At 53.4% G+C, this 14,280-nt stretch overlaps 1 protein-coding gene across 1 annotated transcript in view; it reads right to left on the bottom strand.

The window, feature by feature from the left end:
• Positions 1-14,280, bottom strand: part of AXL (AXL receptor tyrosine kinase) — a 51,610-nt gene that overhangs the window by 31,637 nt on the left and 5,693 nt on the right. The window contains exons 5-8 of the mRNA XM_013006585.2: positions 11,706-11,786; positions 11,448-11,563; positions 3,151-3,361; positions 2,746-2,885 (exon numbers count right to left, since the gene is read on the bottom strand). Of these exons, the coding sequence (XP_012862039.1) occupies positions 2,746-2,885; positions 3,151-3,361; positions 11,448-11,563; positions 11,706-11,786 (548 nt within the window). The remainder of the gene's footprint in view (positions 1-2,745; positions 2,886-3,150; positions 3,362-11,447; positions 11,564-11,705; positions 11,787-14,280) is intronic.

The following is a 14,280-nucleotide window of genomic DNA, read 5'->3' on the forward strand; positions in this document are numbered from 1 at the left end:
GTTAAAACAGAAGGGGGAGAAGAGGAATCTCGTGTGTGATGAATTTCATTTGATCAATTTAACCAAAAAAATTCTCTCCTCATTAAAAACTTGTAACAAAATTAGGGCAATTAAACACATTTTCAGTTCTACAGAGAAAGCTGATCCTAAGAAGTCCCAAGAAGATGGAAATCGCGTTTGGGATCCAGGTCCATTCGCCTGGAGAAAGGGCGATACATTTATATTTTTGCAGAATAAAGCTGATGGACTCCCTCTAGAAGGACGCAACCACGTTTGGAGAAAAATGGACAAAGAAGAGATGAAGGAGCCACCCAATCTTAACCATAATTCCTTTTGCAGGTTAATGACGCCCCAAAGAGAGGGGCTATTTGCTTATGTTTTCACAGGTAAAGGAGTTGGTGAATTTCTCTTCAGCCAGCAAGGCCCAGAAGAAAGGAGGGACGCCCATGCTGTGACGTGACCCTGTCCTGTTACTGAAGTCACCCAAAACGTCAAGAAGACCTCGCAGATTCCTGAGAATGGCGACGCTGACCACAGAGAGATTGCTTCCATTGCGGATGCCGTCTAAGGGACACTCTGGGACTCTATCATAACTGAACATTTTATACAATAGTGACTGGACTATTACTACAGATTGTTGCTTTGCTGAAAGATCAAGATTTTGGACATTTTATAAAATAATGATTGGACTATTACTACAGACTGCTGCTTTGCTGAAAGATCAAGATTTTAAACTTGTTAATTAATGCTGTAATGTGATTGAAATGTAACTGATTTCTGTGTAACTCCTTACCTATATAATGTAACATTGCATGATTGGGATATGATCAGAAAACATTTGCAAGGGTTTAAGGGAAACATTTCATTAGATGTTGATCAGCTTAAAACGGATATTTTCTATACATTCAAAGACAAGCTTGAGGCATTTACTGGCTCTTATATAATTAAGCAATTGGTGGATGGCATGGAAGGATTAGATCCTCATGCTTGGGTTCAAAGTATTTCTCATAGCCTGGGTTCCAGCCTATCAGTGCTGCTCATAATCACAATTTTTGTCCTGGCTATCATGTGTTGCTTCTATAGAAAGCTAAGGCGTATGAAGGAGAATCATACAGCCTCTATGGCACTTTTGAAGTTTGCGCATAAGGCAAACACCGTGAGGAGCAGAGAACGGGAAGAGAGTGTTTAAGGATGAATCCTTCATTTTCTCGCAGAGGAGCCTGGGAGGCTAGGTTTCTAGTGGTGGAGGGGGACCTCCGCCCTTGTGAGCTGTAGGTGAGTCCCAATCACATTCTCGTGACATTGCTCCTTACTTTACCCTCCCAAATGGTGCTATTTCTGAGGTTGTCTCTTACAACCACATAGCTGGTTGCTGTGTGGCCAACAGCTTTAACTATAGAGGCAAACGTTCCTATTTGGCTTTATTTCTTCTCCCCACTGCGGTATCCAATCTCAATACCCTCCTCCAATAGCCGATGGGCATTAGGGAACTTTACCCCCAGTGCCTGGATTCAAAATATTTTCTATAAGCCTGAATTTTTGGCTATATTAATTGGATCATGAAGTTTTGCCTTGGCAGTTTTCAATGTATAGAAAATAACCATGTAGCCACTGTGGCTCTTGTGAATTTTATATATAAAACAAAAGGGGGACTTGTGGGGGGAAGTCAGATACTTGCTGCCAGACTGCTGTCTCATCCCACCACAGGGGTGGGCCTGCTCCCTGCTTCTGGAGACAATGGACTACTCTCTGAAGCTTGGGGCCATTAGCTTGGTTCCTGTAGGAGGGGTTTGCACCCTACTGATAAGGGTTCCTATAGAAACCCAGAGACCACCCCCTAGACCATCCCCTCATTACTGTGTAACCTATAGTGCAGCCCCTTCCTGTGACGTGTTTCTACCTGCAATTAGTGGGCTGGCTTGCCCCCAAAAGGTATATAGGTGTGAGCCAGCAATATAGATCTCTCTCTGACTCTGAGCTCCTTGCTGCTCACTCCCTGGTCACTCCCCTCTCCCTTGTTCCCTTCCCCTCTTTCCCTTCCCCCTCTCTCCACGTGGACCACCAAGCTGGGCTGAGGTGAGCGATGGTATCATGTAATGTGTCTGACTGTATTATTGCAATATCTCTCATGCTCTTGATGACTTTAATAGAATGCTTATATATCTCAACCGTACAATTGTGCATTACCGAACCCTGAAGTAGTATTACAGAACTCGTAGGAGTAGCAGCGGGTGGGGGCTGGCCCTTCACCCCCCCAGCGCCATTATTTTTTAATTTAATACTACAGTCCGTGTAAGCTGTTCCGTTGGGTTTTCAATGGCGGATGGTTCCATAGCATGTAGCCAGGCCTTTCTTCCTGGGTGCCTTCTGGTGGACTTGAACCGGCAGCCTTTTCGAGAAGCCGCCACAGGTTTCCATTAGTGGCCGAGCGCTTAACGACTGAGCCACGAGGCCTCCTTTCCAAATAGGAGAGGTTTCCAAAAAGATCGTGGGAAAATTCCACTGTGTATGAATTCCAAATGGAATTCATGCCACAGTCGACCGTGGGGGAGTTGTTTCAATGGCTCCTCAGCCGCCGCTCGCTGACCGCTCTCCCAGCACGGGATTGTGGCTTTCCTCAGATCAGGCTCCCTCGGGCATTTGTGTGACCGTGGACTATCCAACCTGTGCAACCATTCCGGCCAAGGTCTCCCCCCCACCTCACACCTCCGCCAGCTGCCCTCCAGCGCTGTTGGCAGCACCCACCTCAGGGGTGTCCTGGCCTCGATAGGCTAGCCGGTACCCTAACAGGGTGCCCTGCAGAGGCTCCCTTGGTTTCTGCCAACGCACGAGGGCCTGGCTCCCGTTCAACACGGCGCTCACGTTCTCTGGCGGGCCCAGGGGCACTGGAGGAGAAGGCAGGAGAAGCTAGGACCCCACCTCTTCCTGGCCGGCTTCCAGGGTGCCAGGAAGTAGGGAGAGCAGGGGAAACATATGCAGGCCTTCCAGGAATTGAGGCCCAGGGTAGAGGCTGGGCAGAGGCCAGGGGGCAGGGCTATGGGTTCGGGGACTGGGCAGGTAGGAGACTGAGGCCCTGGGGTGAGAAAGGGTGCTGGGGTTGGATCCAGAGTCCAGCAGAGTAGCAGGCCAAGCCCCCCTACCCCTTCTTACCTCCCTCGAGGGTCTGCACAGGGAGCCAGTGGGTCCAGGGAGAGGGGCCCTGGCTGCTGGTACAAGCTGCCCGGATGTGATACGGGGCATTCGGACGGAGGCTGCCCAGGCGGAGGCGGTGTGGGGGCACAGAGGCTTGCAAGGTGAGGGGCTCCTCGGGGGGGTCTGGTTCTCCCAGCCGGATGCCCACGCCATCGTCTGAAAGCACAGCCTGGGGGCGGGGGGCACGGGGGGACGGGCATGAGCACAGCGTGGCCACGAGGAGGCAGCCACACCACTCTGGATGACGGCGTCCGTGTGGCGCGACTCTGAAACTGTGCAAAGGGGCTGGGGTGTGCGTGTCCTAACTCTTAACGGGGCGACAAAGGCCCACGGTTTGCAGAGCAAGAAAACCACCCAGCGGCACAAACGTGGCCTCGTCGCCACTTGCACATGCCTCTCCTGTTAAGGTGTAAGCCCTCTCCGAGCCTCAGTTTTCCTCATCTGGAAAATGGGAGCAGAGCTGAGCAACAACTGGGTGATGGGGACAGAGACGGGCAGCCTACAGGTGAAAGGGGCTGCGCGCGACACAGGTGGTGGCTGGCATGGTGTGGGGTGGGTAGACTGTGACGATTAGAGATGAAATACACAGGGCAGGGTCCCCTGCATCCAATATCCAATCCTGGGCAAAAGCGATGTCTAAGGCCGTCTGGGCTGGCCGGTTCTGTATCTTGCCTTAGAGCAGTGCTTCTCAACCTGGTTACCTAAGAACATCAGAAAACACGTATTTCCGATGGTCTTAGGAACCGAGACACCTCTCCTCTATCCGTCGCCAGGCGGGTCCGCCCACATGCAGATACGCCCACATAGGAGTACCCAGCGTGAAGACTGTTACCCATGTTACACCATGCCTCAAGACATTTCATTGATCTGTCATTAGACATGAATATTTCACAATAGATAATGACATATTGTTTTCGTGACTCATCACGATGCTTTAATGAGGTTCAATTTGTAGCAATGAAAATACATCCTGCCTATCAGACATTTCCACGATTCATCACAGTAGCAACATGACAGTGATGAAGTAGCAACGAAAATAATTTTATGATTGGGGGTCACCCCAACAGGAGGAACTGTATGAAAGGGTCATGGTAACATTAGGAAGGTTGAGAACCACCGCTGTGGAGGGAGGCTGGTTACTCAGGTGAGCAAGAAGACTAACAAGAGAGAAACTCTCACTGTCACCCACTCTGTTCCGGCTCATAGCAACCCTCTAGGACAGGGTCAGACTGCCCTCGGGGGTGTCTGAGACTGTCGCGCTCCACGGCAGCAGACAGCCACATCTTTCCCCCGCCGGGAACAGCCTAACTCGTGGATAATAAGAATGGAAAACAACCGGTCCCATTGCCATCACGTGGAATTCCACCCAAAGCAACACTGTGAGCCGTCTCCAAGGCTGTGTGAATCCTGACAGACCCGGAGGAAGCCCGCTGCTCCTGAGCACGTCTGAGATGCTAAATCTTCCCCGGAGTGGGCAGCCCCACCTTCCGTCAGCCGCCCGGTGCCCAACCCACAGCGCCACCAGGGGCTCCAAGCCGACTGCTGGTGGGTTTGACCTCCAACCTTTTGGCTTCGGGGTGGGGGCTTTAGCCACTGTGCTTGCGGGTGTACACGTGTGAGAAGCAGAGCCCTCAGCACCTTATGAGGGGGAACACTGTTGACCCCCCCATAGCAACCCTGCGCAGTGGGGGTCCTGTGATTAGCCCCATTATACAGGAGGGAACACTGAGGCATGGGGAGCTGGAGTCACGGGTCCAACGACACCATCAGGCCATCCCCGAGGAAACTGAGCCCTGAGCCCCATTCTGTCTCCAAAGCCTTTGCCCTACAGATGGTTACCTGCTCGCTGCCCTAGAGCTGGACGCCACTCATAGTCACCCTGTAGGACAGAGTAGAGTGGCCCCTGGGGATTTCTGAGGCTGTGAGTCTTGATAGAAACAGACAGCCTCATCTTTCTCCCAAAAAGTGGTTGCTAGATTCGAACTGCTGACCTTGAGGTGAAAGCCCAACTCCTGACCTACTACACCACTAGGGTTCCCCTCCAGCTGTGGGCGAGCACATCCAGTTGGACGAACACATCACTAACAAGAGCGGTGAGGCTAATCTGTCCAGAGGCAGGGCCCAGGTGGCACGGTGGGTTAAGTAGAGAACTGCGCAAGGTTGGCAGTTCAACGCCCCCAGCCACTCTGAGGGAGAAAGATGAGGCTGTTTGCTCCTGTGAAGAGTTATAATCTCAGAAACCCTGTACCAATACACACACACACACACACACACACACACACACACACTCACTGCCATCGATGCTGACTCTTAGTGCCCCTATAGGACAGGGGAGAACTGACCCTATGGGTTTCCAAGACTATAACTCTTCACAGAAGTAGAAAACCCTGTCTTTCTCTTGAAGAGCAGCTAGATGGTGGTTTTGAACCATTGACTTTGTGGTTAGCAGCCCAACACGTAACCACTGTGCCAACAGGACTCTTCTGAAACCCGATAGAGGGTTGATTGCAAACCGATGCAGGGCCAGTGTCGTTTGGCTTTTGTTTCTGCCCAGAGAGGTGCCCAGCAGCACTAGGTTAGTGCTTGAGAATGGATTCTGGAGTCTGAGTTCCTATCCAGCCTCGGCCCACGTTCTGTCTACTTCTGTGCCTTTGTTTCCTCATCTGTAAAATGGGATAACAGCAGCGGCTCCCTCCACAGGGGTGGCTTAACACATGTGCTAGGAAGAGTGTGTATACTAAGTATTTGCCATTCTGTGTGTGTGTGTGTGTGTGTGTGTGTGTGTGTGCCTGCCAGCAAGTCTCAAACTCAGGGGCACAGGCTCACACATGGTCTTGGGTTCCAGAAATGACACTTTCAGGATGGAGGGGCCCGTGGCTGGGGACACAGCCTTGCTGCATGGAGCCAAAGCCATCCTGGTCACACAACTTACAGCCACACAACTGCAGGGTGTTGCTGCCCGGGGCCTAACCTTCACCTGAGAGACCCCAACCTCAGCACCACATACCTGGGAGACCCCACGCTCACTGCCACACAGTGTGTTGGGGAGGAGTTCACTGTGTAAGGGTGTGGGCTCTGCAAGCAGATCCCTTGAGTTCTGGCTTGGCCACTCATTTGCTGTGTGACCTAAGGTGAGTAGCTTAGCATCTCTGGATCTTCGTTTCTATCTCTAACGGGGATCCAAGAGTCTCTACTAGGCAGGGCTTGATGCTTCATGGCACAAAGCAGGCAAGCTATTTTGCCCACCAGCATGTGAACAGCGGAGGTTCTTTTGTTAAAAAACCTTTCTCTCACTGCCATCGGGGCGATGCTGACTCAGAGCGACCCTATAGGGCAGCGTAGAACTGCCCTTGTGAGTTTCTGAGACTGTGATGCTTTCTGCAGTAGACAGCCCTGCTTTTCTCCCGAGGGGCTGCTGGTGGTTTTGAACTGCTCCCCTTGCAGTGAGCAGCCCAACGCATAACCGCTCTGCCACCAGGGCTCCTTTTAACCTGTATTTATTTATTGTCTGTACGTTCATTCATTCTTCCATACGCTTATGCCAACGATTCACCTCTGAAAGGAGCCAACCTAAAAAATAACATCTGAAGCATGAAGAAAAACGTTTACATAAAGTCAATGATGACAATGTGTTTTGAAGTCCCCTCCATCAAAAAAACCCATTATGGTGGGTTTAATTTTAAATGCATAACGAACAAATACTTAGAGGTATATGTCTGGGGAGGTTTTTTTTGGAGGGGGGAGGCTTTAACAAAAATAAAATGTCGAATCTTATCAGCAGTGAAAAAAACAACATCCTACTTAGCAATTCCCACAGCCATTGAGCGTTTCTGTGCCATGAGCCCCCCTAGACAGGGTTTCTGAGGCTACACATCTTTATGTATAGCCTCATCTTTCTACCGCCCAGCAGTTGATGGTTTTGAACCACCAACCTTGAAGTTAGCGGTTGAATGCTTAGCCAGCATTCGGGGTTCCTTCCATGAAGCAACAGACGCTACCCAATCACAGCTGGCCCTTCTTGAGTGCCAACACCACGCCAAGGCCGATCGCGAACAGATTTCTGGATTTACTCATTCACCTCTCACCACCGCGCTCTGGGGTCGATTTCTGTTTGCACCCCCTCAGACAGATGGAGGAAACCCAGGCTCAGTGAAGGCCCCACAGCTCTGAGAGGGAAGACATCACCCCACGGGACCACGGAGGTAGCGGGAGGAAGAGTGGGCTGAGGCTGTCTCGGGCCCTGCTCTCTGACACACAGGGACAGAAGGAAAGGGGAAGCTTGAGTGGGGCAGAGGGGAGGTGGGTGCATTCAGCCATCCTCCCCCAGCCCACCCTTACTTCTCTTTTCCTGAGAGTCTGTGCCCCTCCCGCCCGAACCTTGCAGGCCCCCGGCCTGTGCACAGCAGGAAGTGAGACCCGCAGAAGGAAGACCCACTTCTGTTTTCCTGCAGACCCTGGTTGCTTATGGGTGGGAGGGCCTGATGCCTGACCTTGGCATTTGAGGTCTCTCACATGGGGCTTGACCTCTGCCCTTGACTCCTAGTCACTTTCCCTCTCTGAGCCTCATTCCTCACCCTGAGAGCGGGGAGACTACCAGCTGGTGCTGCCCGGAATGGACGAGGCTGCGTCCAGGGCCTGGGGGGGACAGAGGGCTCCAGCTTAACCGAGCACGAGCCCTCCCTGGCTTCTAAGGTGGTTGCGAGCATCGTGGGGGTTGGGTGGGAGAAGGGTTCGAACCTGACCTCTGCCACTCCTGGACTTCGACCCTGAGCCTCGGTTTCTATATCTGAAAAGGGGCCCATCAGTAGATCCTACCTTGAAAACACTCCCGGTGGTTGGTGCCTGTGACGCCGTAACGTAATGCCAAGGCTGGGCCGAAACCCCGAACCCACAACCCACTGACTCAAATCAGCCCCAGAGAGGGTTTGGGGGCTCTACGTCTGTCCGGGAGCAGACAGCTCATGGGTGGGTTTAGACCACAGACCTCATTTTTAACCTGACAGTGCTGCCAAGGCCCAGCACATGCAATTAACACTCAATAAAAAACGGCACCTCATTAATTACCCCCATCTCCTATCCGGGGCTGCGTCCCCACCCACACCACTCCCAGCCTCATCCCCAACTCTGGAAGCGCACAGAACCCCAGTACAGAACTGGGCCTTGGGTGTACTAACTTGTGACTCATGGCCCGTTTGGTTTTCCCAACGGGAGTAGAAGCAATGGCCCCAAGGTAGAGGCCTGGGCCGGCACACCTGACGTGTCTGGTATTCTTACACCAAACATGGCTACTTCATGTTTGGCCTGTGATGGGTGCTACAGAGGCCGCTGGGTGACTGACAATCTGGGGGGAGAGACAGACCCACCCTCAGAGAGGGATGATGTAGAGGGGTCAGGACTTGGATGGGGTAGGTAAAGACAGAGGGAGGGGGACGGAGGAGTGGGGTTAGGTTGGGATGGGGAAGGTGCAAGGGAGAATAGGGGGTTGGACTTATTCTCAAAGAAGCAATTGGCCCTGGGGACCCAGTGAAGGCGCAGACAAAACAGGGCCCTGCTGTCGGCAGGGCCCCCTTGGCGCCGTCTCTTGGTCTCCCAGGTAACTAATGCCGGGGCCTCATCTACCCTGAGACCAGAAGAACTAGATGGTGGCCGGCTCTGTCACTACCAACCATTCTGATCAGGGCCACGGGAGATGGACCTCGGTAGAACCAGTGGGAAAACTCAGCACAGCCTTCAAACCCTCTGATCGAGGCCAGACTTTCTGGTCCAGGTGAGACTAGAGGGTAACCCGGCAAGGTCGATCCTATTATCCTGAGTCTTTAACCTTTAACCTTTCCCCCTTTGAAATAGCAGGTAGGCACACCACCTGCAGGGTTACTAAGGTCAGAGACCTCGATATTGCCCACGAGCATGGCATTCCATTAGGAAGCGAACCTTGAGAGGCATCCGAAGACTCCAGGCAAATAGATACCGATGCAGACGAGGGGGGTTGGAGTGGAGACCTAAAGCCCATCTGGAGACAATTGGACATTCATTCCCTTGCAGAAGGGTCACAAGAAAAGAACGAGTTAGACAGGGTGCAGCACAGCACCGACGGAACACACAACATTCCTCTAGTCGTTATTTAATGCTCCCCTCTCCCCTACTACCATGACCCCAGTTCTCACTTAACAATCTGGCTAGACCGGAGCAGGTACACTGGTACAGATAGGCGGTCTCGACACAGGGAATCCAGGACAGATAAACCCCTCAGGACCAATAATGGGAGTAGCCATACCATGAAGGTACGGGGGAGGTGGGTGGGGGGAGAAGGGGGAGAAATAGGGAACCGACTACAATTTAACACCCTTCCCCCAGGGGGACAAATAACAGACGTGGGTGAAGGGAGACAGCAGACAGTGTAAGACATGAAAATAATAACGATGATACATAGTTTATCACAGGTCCACGAGGATGGGAAGGTTGGGAGGGAGGGAAAAAAAGAGGAGCTGATACCAAGGGCTCAAGCAGACAGAAAATGCTTTGAAAACGATGATGGCAACACATGTACAAATGTGCTTAATACAATGGATGTATGGATTGTGATAAGAGCTGTAAGAGCCCCCAATAACATGGGGGCTCAGAGAGGCGACCCCAAGACCAACCTTTGCAGCAAAGATGGAGAGGTAAAGGGGCCAGGGAACTTAGAGCCCCGGGAATGCTGCTCGGGAGAACGTGGCTGCACCGGAGGAGGAGACTCACACCTTCGAGCAATCCCGTGAAAAAGAAATCTCATCTGCTGGATGAGCTTTTAGGACTATCTGATGGAGAAATACACCTGAGGGGGCTTCAAAGAGCTCACGGAAAAGTTCCCATGAGTTTTCCACTCCACTTCCCCCTTGCACTTCTTGAAGCCCCCTCGTCTATATTCAAAAGCCAGACTGATTATGTGTTGATCATTGCGATCACTTCCCCCTTTCCCCTCTCCCCTTCTGGTATCACTATTTCCATGCCTGTTCCTGGATTCCCTGTGCCGTGAGCTCCCATCTCTTATCTGTACCTGTGCTGTGCGCTGGTCCAGGCCAGAGCGAGAAGCAGCACTGGGGTCATGGTGGGTGGTGGTGGTGAGGAAGCTTCAAGGAACCAGAGGAATATCGTGTGTTCCACTGATGCTTTACTGCACCCTGGTTGACTCACCCCTTCCCTGTGGCCCTTCTGTGAGAGGATGTCCCACTGTCTACAGATGGGCTTCGGGTCTCTGCTCTGACCCCCCTCGTTCTCAACAATATGTTTTTGTTGTAATAAGTGTTGTAAGAGCCCCTTTTAACAATACACAAATACATAAAAATTAAAAACAAATAAAGCCAGCATACGTTGAAAAAAAAAAAAAAGCCAAATTGAACCTACTGCCATTGAGGTGAGTCGAACTCATAGCGCGACCCTACTTCCAAGGCTGCGCACCTCTGCAGCCAGATGAGCCACCTGTCTGAGCCACCTGCCTCGTCTCCGTCTGTGGAGCCGCTGGTGGCATCGAACCACAGACCTTTGTACCGCTCTCTATTGCTCAGACTGAAAACGATACAAAGTCTCAACTTTCACATGCCTGGGAGGCAAACGCCGGACACTGGACCAGGGAGACCAAAGAAGAACCGATGCATTTGAACGGCGGAGCTGTCTAAGAAGACGGAGCACTCCCCGTGCTTGCCGAAAGCACAAATACATCTGTCTTGGAAGAGGTACGGCCAGAGGGCTCTTTAGAGGCCAGATGGAGACACTCCGCCTGACAGACTTTGGACAAAGCTGTCAGGAGAGACCAGTCCCCGTAGAAGGACCTGATGCTTGGTACAGTAGAGGGGCAGCGAGGAAAGGAAGACCCCCCCACAAGATGGATGGGCACAGCGGCTGTAACCATGGGCTCCAATGATAAGAACAGTTATGGGGCTGGCACAGGACTGGGCAGTGTTTCCTTCTGTTGTGCTTAGGGTGGCTGTGAGTCCGTGTCCACTCCACGGCACCTGGCCACAACAGCCACCACGTGGATGGAGCGCAGATACTCTTTTAAGTCCGTTGCTTGCATCCGGTCATTGGAGGCTCTTAGGGATGAGTGAAATGAGGCCCAGAGAGGCAAGTCACCTGCCCAAACTCACACAGCCAGCCCGTAGTGGAGGCTGGACGGACCCCAGGCTCTATTGCCTCTCAGCAAAGGAGGGTCAGTTTCCCAGGGGTCGGTACAGGTGGGAGGAGGCTTAAGGTGAGGGGTGCAAAGCCTGAAGTCTTACCTGCACAGTGCAGTGGGTCAGGGGGTAGATGCCGCTCAGGCCTGGAGTCCAGGCCACCTCCAGCTCCGTGGACCAGCTGGAGACCAGGTGGAGGTCTCTGGGCCTCTGGGGGAGCACTGTGGGCAGGCGAGGAAAGAGACTGACTGGAGAGGGGTGCTTATCCCAGAGCCCCCTACTTGCCTTCTGCCCCCAGTCCAGCTCCCCCTGCTCTCTGGCTATTGGTCTCCCAGCCGCACCCCTCGGCCTGTCTTCCGTTACCTGTGATGGTGGCTGTCCGGGATGTGGTGACACCCTTGGCGTTATGGGCTTCACAGGAGAAGGAGGATGTCTTGTTCAGGCCTGGGGAGTCATAGGAGGGGAGTAAGTATCAGAGGGGAGAAAGGCAGGGGCCATGCCCACCATGGCCAGCCCAACCGGGGCACTTGCTGGAAGAGGGAGAGGGAAGCAGGGATAATGTGTTGTAAGCACACACAAACCTCTACCCTCAAGCACAATGCCAGTCCCAACTCTATGCGCACACACATACATAGACACACCCACAGACATGCACGACACACAAAGAATCATAACACACAGGGATGCACACATTTACACACTCAGCCACACATACACACGGATAAACACTCACACACACACATGGGTACCCGATAACACAGACATACACACCGCCACACTTACTGAGGTATGTTCACCTAACACCCACACACCTGAACAGGCGGGCCCTTCAGGGTCAGGGTGTGGACAGGTAGGGGGTGTTGGTGCCTTGGTGAGCTCGGTTCCCACCAGGCCCTGTCCCATCTAGTGTGCCCAGCTCCAGGGCTTCCGGAAGGCAGTAAGGGCAGTCTGACCTGGGGACCTCTGCACCTGCAGGACCTTTGGACCTGCACCTTTGCACTGGAACACCCTTCCCATAGGTGTCCCCTCACAGGCTCCCTGCTCCCACCGGCTCTGTGTGTGCGCGCTAGGCACTCACCACCTGGACAGCCCCTCATGCACGCGGTACCCGACCCCGTAGTTCACAACTCGGCGTTCTCAACTCTCTGCGAACTTCTCACGCGAGTTGAGTAACTCGTTCTCGTTCAAGAGGGGGCTTGGGCTCCAGGAAGCCGGATGCCTTGGCCTCTTACATTTAGCACAGTGGGCCACGTATTGGCTGTGAACCTCAAGGTTCCCAGTTCAAAATCAGCAGCAGCTCCTGGGCAGACAGACCAGGCTGTAAATGATTTACAGCTTCAGAAGCCCACAGGGCCAGCCGGACACTGCCCTACAGGGTCTCAATAAGTCGGCAGCAACTCCATGGCAGGGTTCTTTTGGGGTGAGGGTGGGGTTTGGCTGTAACCTCAAGGAGCCCTGGTGGTATAGTGGGTTATGCATTGGGCAGCCAACCGCAAGGTCAGGAGTTCCAAACCACCAGCCGCTGCAAGGCAGAAAGCTGAGGCTCTCGGCTCTTTAAAGAGCAGTCCTCTTGTGTGTTTCTGTACAGGGTGTATGTGTTTCCACCGGTCAGTGTCCGGGTGGAAAGGCCTGGTCATGCAACGGTGAAGCACTCTCCTGCTAACTTCAACATCAGCGCTGGCAACCCACGTGGGGTTCCCTGGGGAGAAAAACAGAGGCGGGCATCTCACTACAAACAAACCAGCTGACGCATAGAGACCCTGTAGGACAGGGTGGAACTGTCCCTGCGTGTTTCCGAGACTGTGACGATGGGAATAGAAAGTCCTGTTTTTTCTGCCACCGAGCGGCTGGTGGTTTCGAACTGCTGACCAATGGGTAACCCCTAGCAACCAGGTTCTGTTAGGTAGGCCAGCATAGGACTGGGGGATGTCCATTAACGCGTGCCCAGAGGGTCAAGCTAGGGAAACAAAGGAGAGGCGCACCGCACATGTTCAGGGTTCCCGCCCGTAGGCAGGGGTGGGCGTGAACTTGAATTGGATCACCTAGCCAGGTAAATTCAATTCAGCCAATGGGGTCGACCAGGGGTCTTCCACCACGCCTCCCTGTGGAATCCTTGAAAAAGCAGAAGCCCGGAGGGGAGGGGGAGGGAGAGAACCTAGACGGGAAGAGAGAGAACTTAGGCGCAGAGGGCTTTGGCAGGGCTTTGGGACACGCTTTGCGGGACCCAGAGCCGCTTCCAGCTAGGCCGCATGTCCTGGAGGAGCCCCTTGGGTGCCGTGTAAACCTGAAACTTCTTCTAACTTTCATAAAACTCACTTCGATCACGAACCAGGCTTCGGCGTGAATTCTTTCTCGCGCGGAGCCAAGGACCGAGGTATAAATCTAGCTCCAGAGAGATCTAACAGTTCCTGGGAGAACCTTGTATGTAAAACTGCATAACAGTTCTGCGCAGTCCTGCAGCGGCACTGCAGAGTTGGAATGGCTTCTACCACCGTGGTTTTGTTGTCGTGTGTCGTGTGTCGTGTTTCCTTGTGGGCCGTGGAGGCCCCTCCCGTGCAGTCTCCGAGAGCGGTGTCTGTGTGTGGATGTTGGTCCCTCGGTGCTGGTTCCCACCACCACCCGCCCCGCGGAGGGAGGGACAGCTCCGAGCCTCCCTGCACAGACACAAAGTTTCCCTTTCTGCGTCAGCAAAGGGGGCGGGGGAGGGGGGGGCCCACTGGCCTCCGCCAGAAGGGAGTGGGCAGGGAAGCTCCTGCTGTCCCACCAGCCAAGGTCAGGTGCCCGGCGCAGCCCCCGCAGCCGGGGGAGGGACACTGGGACTGTCCCCTGGGCCAGACGGAGAGGGGGCAGGGAGCCTGGTTTGTGTCCAGCCACCTGGCACTTGGCCCTCTCATCCCACCCACTTAAGGTCACCCTTAAGTCTGAGCCAGCCCCGTCC

This window comes from Echinops telfairi, unplaced genomic scaffold (genome assembly GCF_000313985.2).
Source record: "Echinops telfairi isolate 266 unplaced genomic scaffold, ASM31398v2 ScPeMD7_655;HRSCAF=1070, whole genome shotgun sequence".
NCBI classification, from domain to species: Eukaryota; Metazoa; Chordata; class Mammalia; order Afrosoricida; family Tenrecidae; genus Echinops; species Echinops telfairi.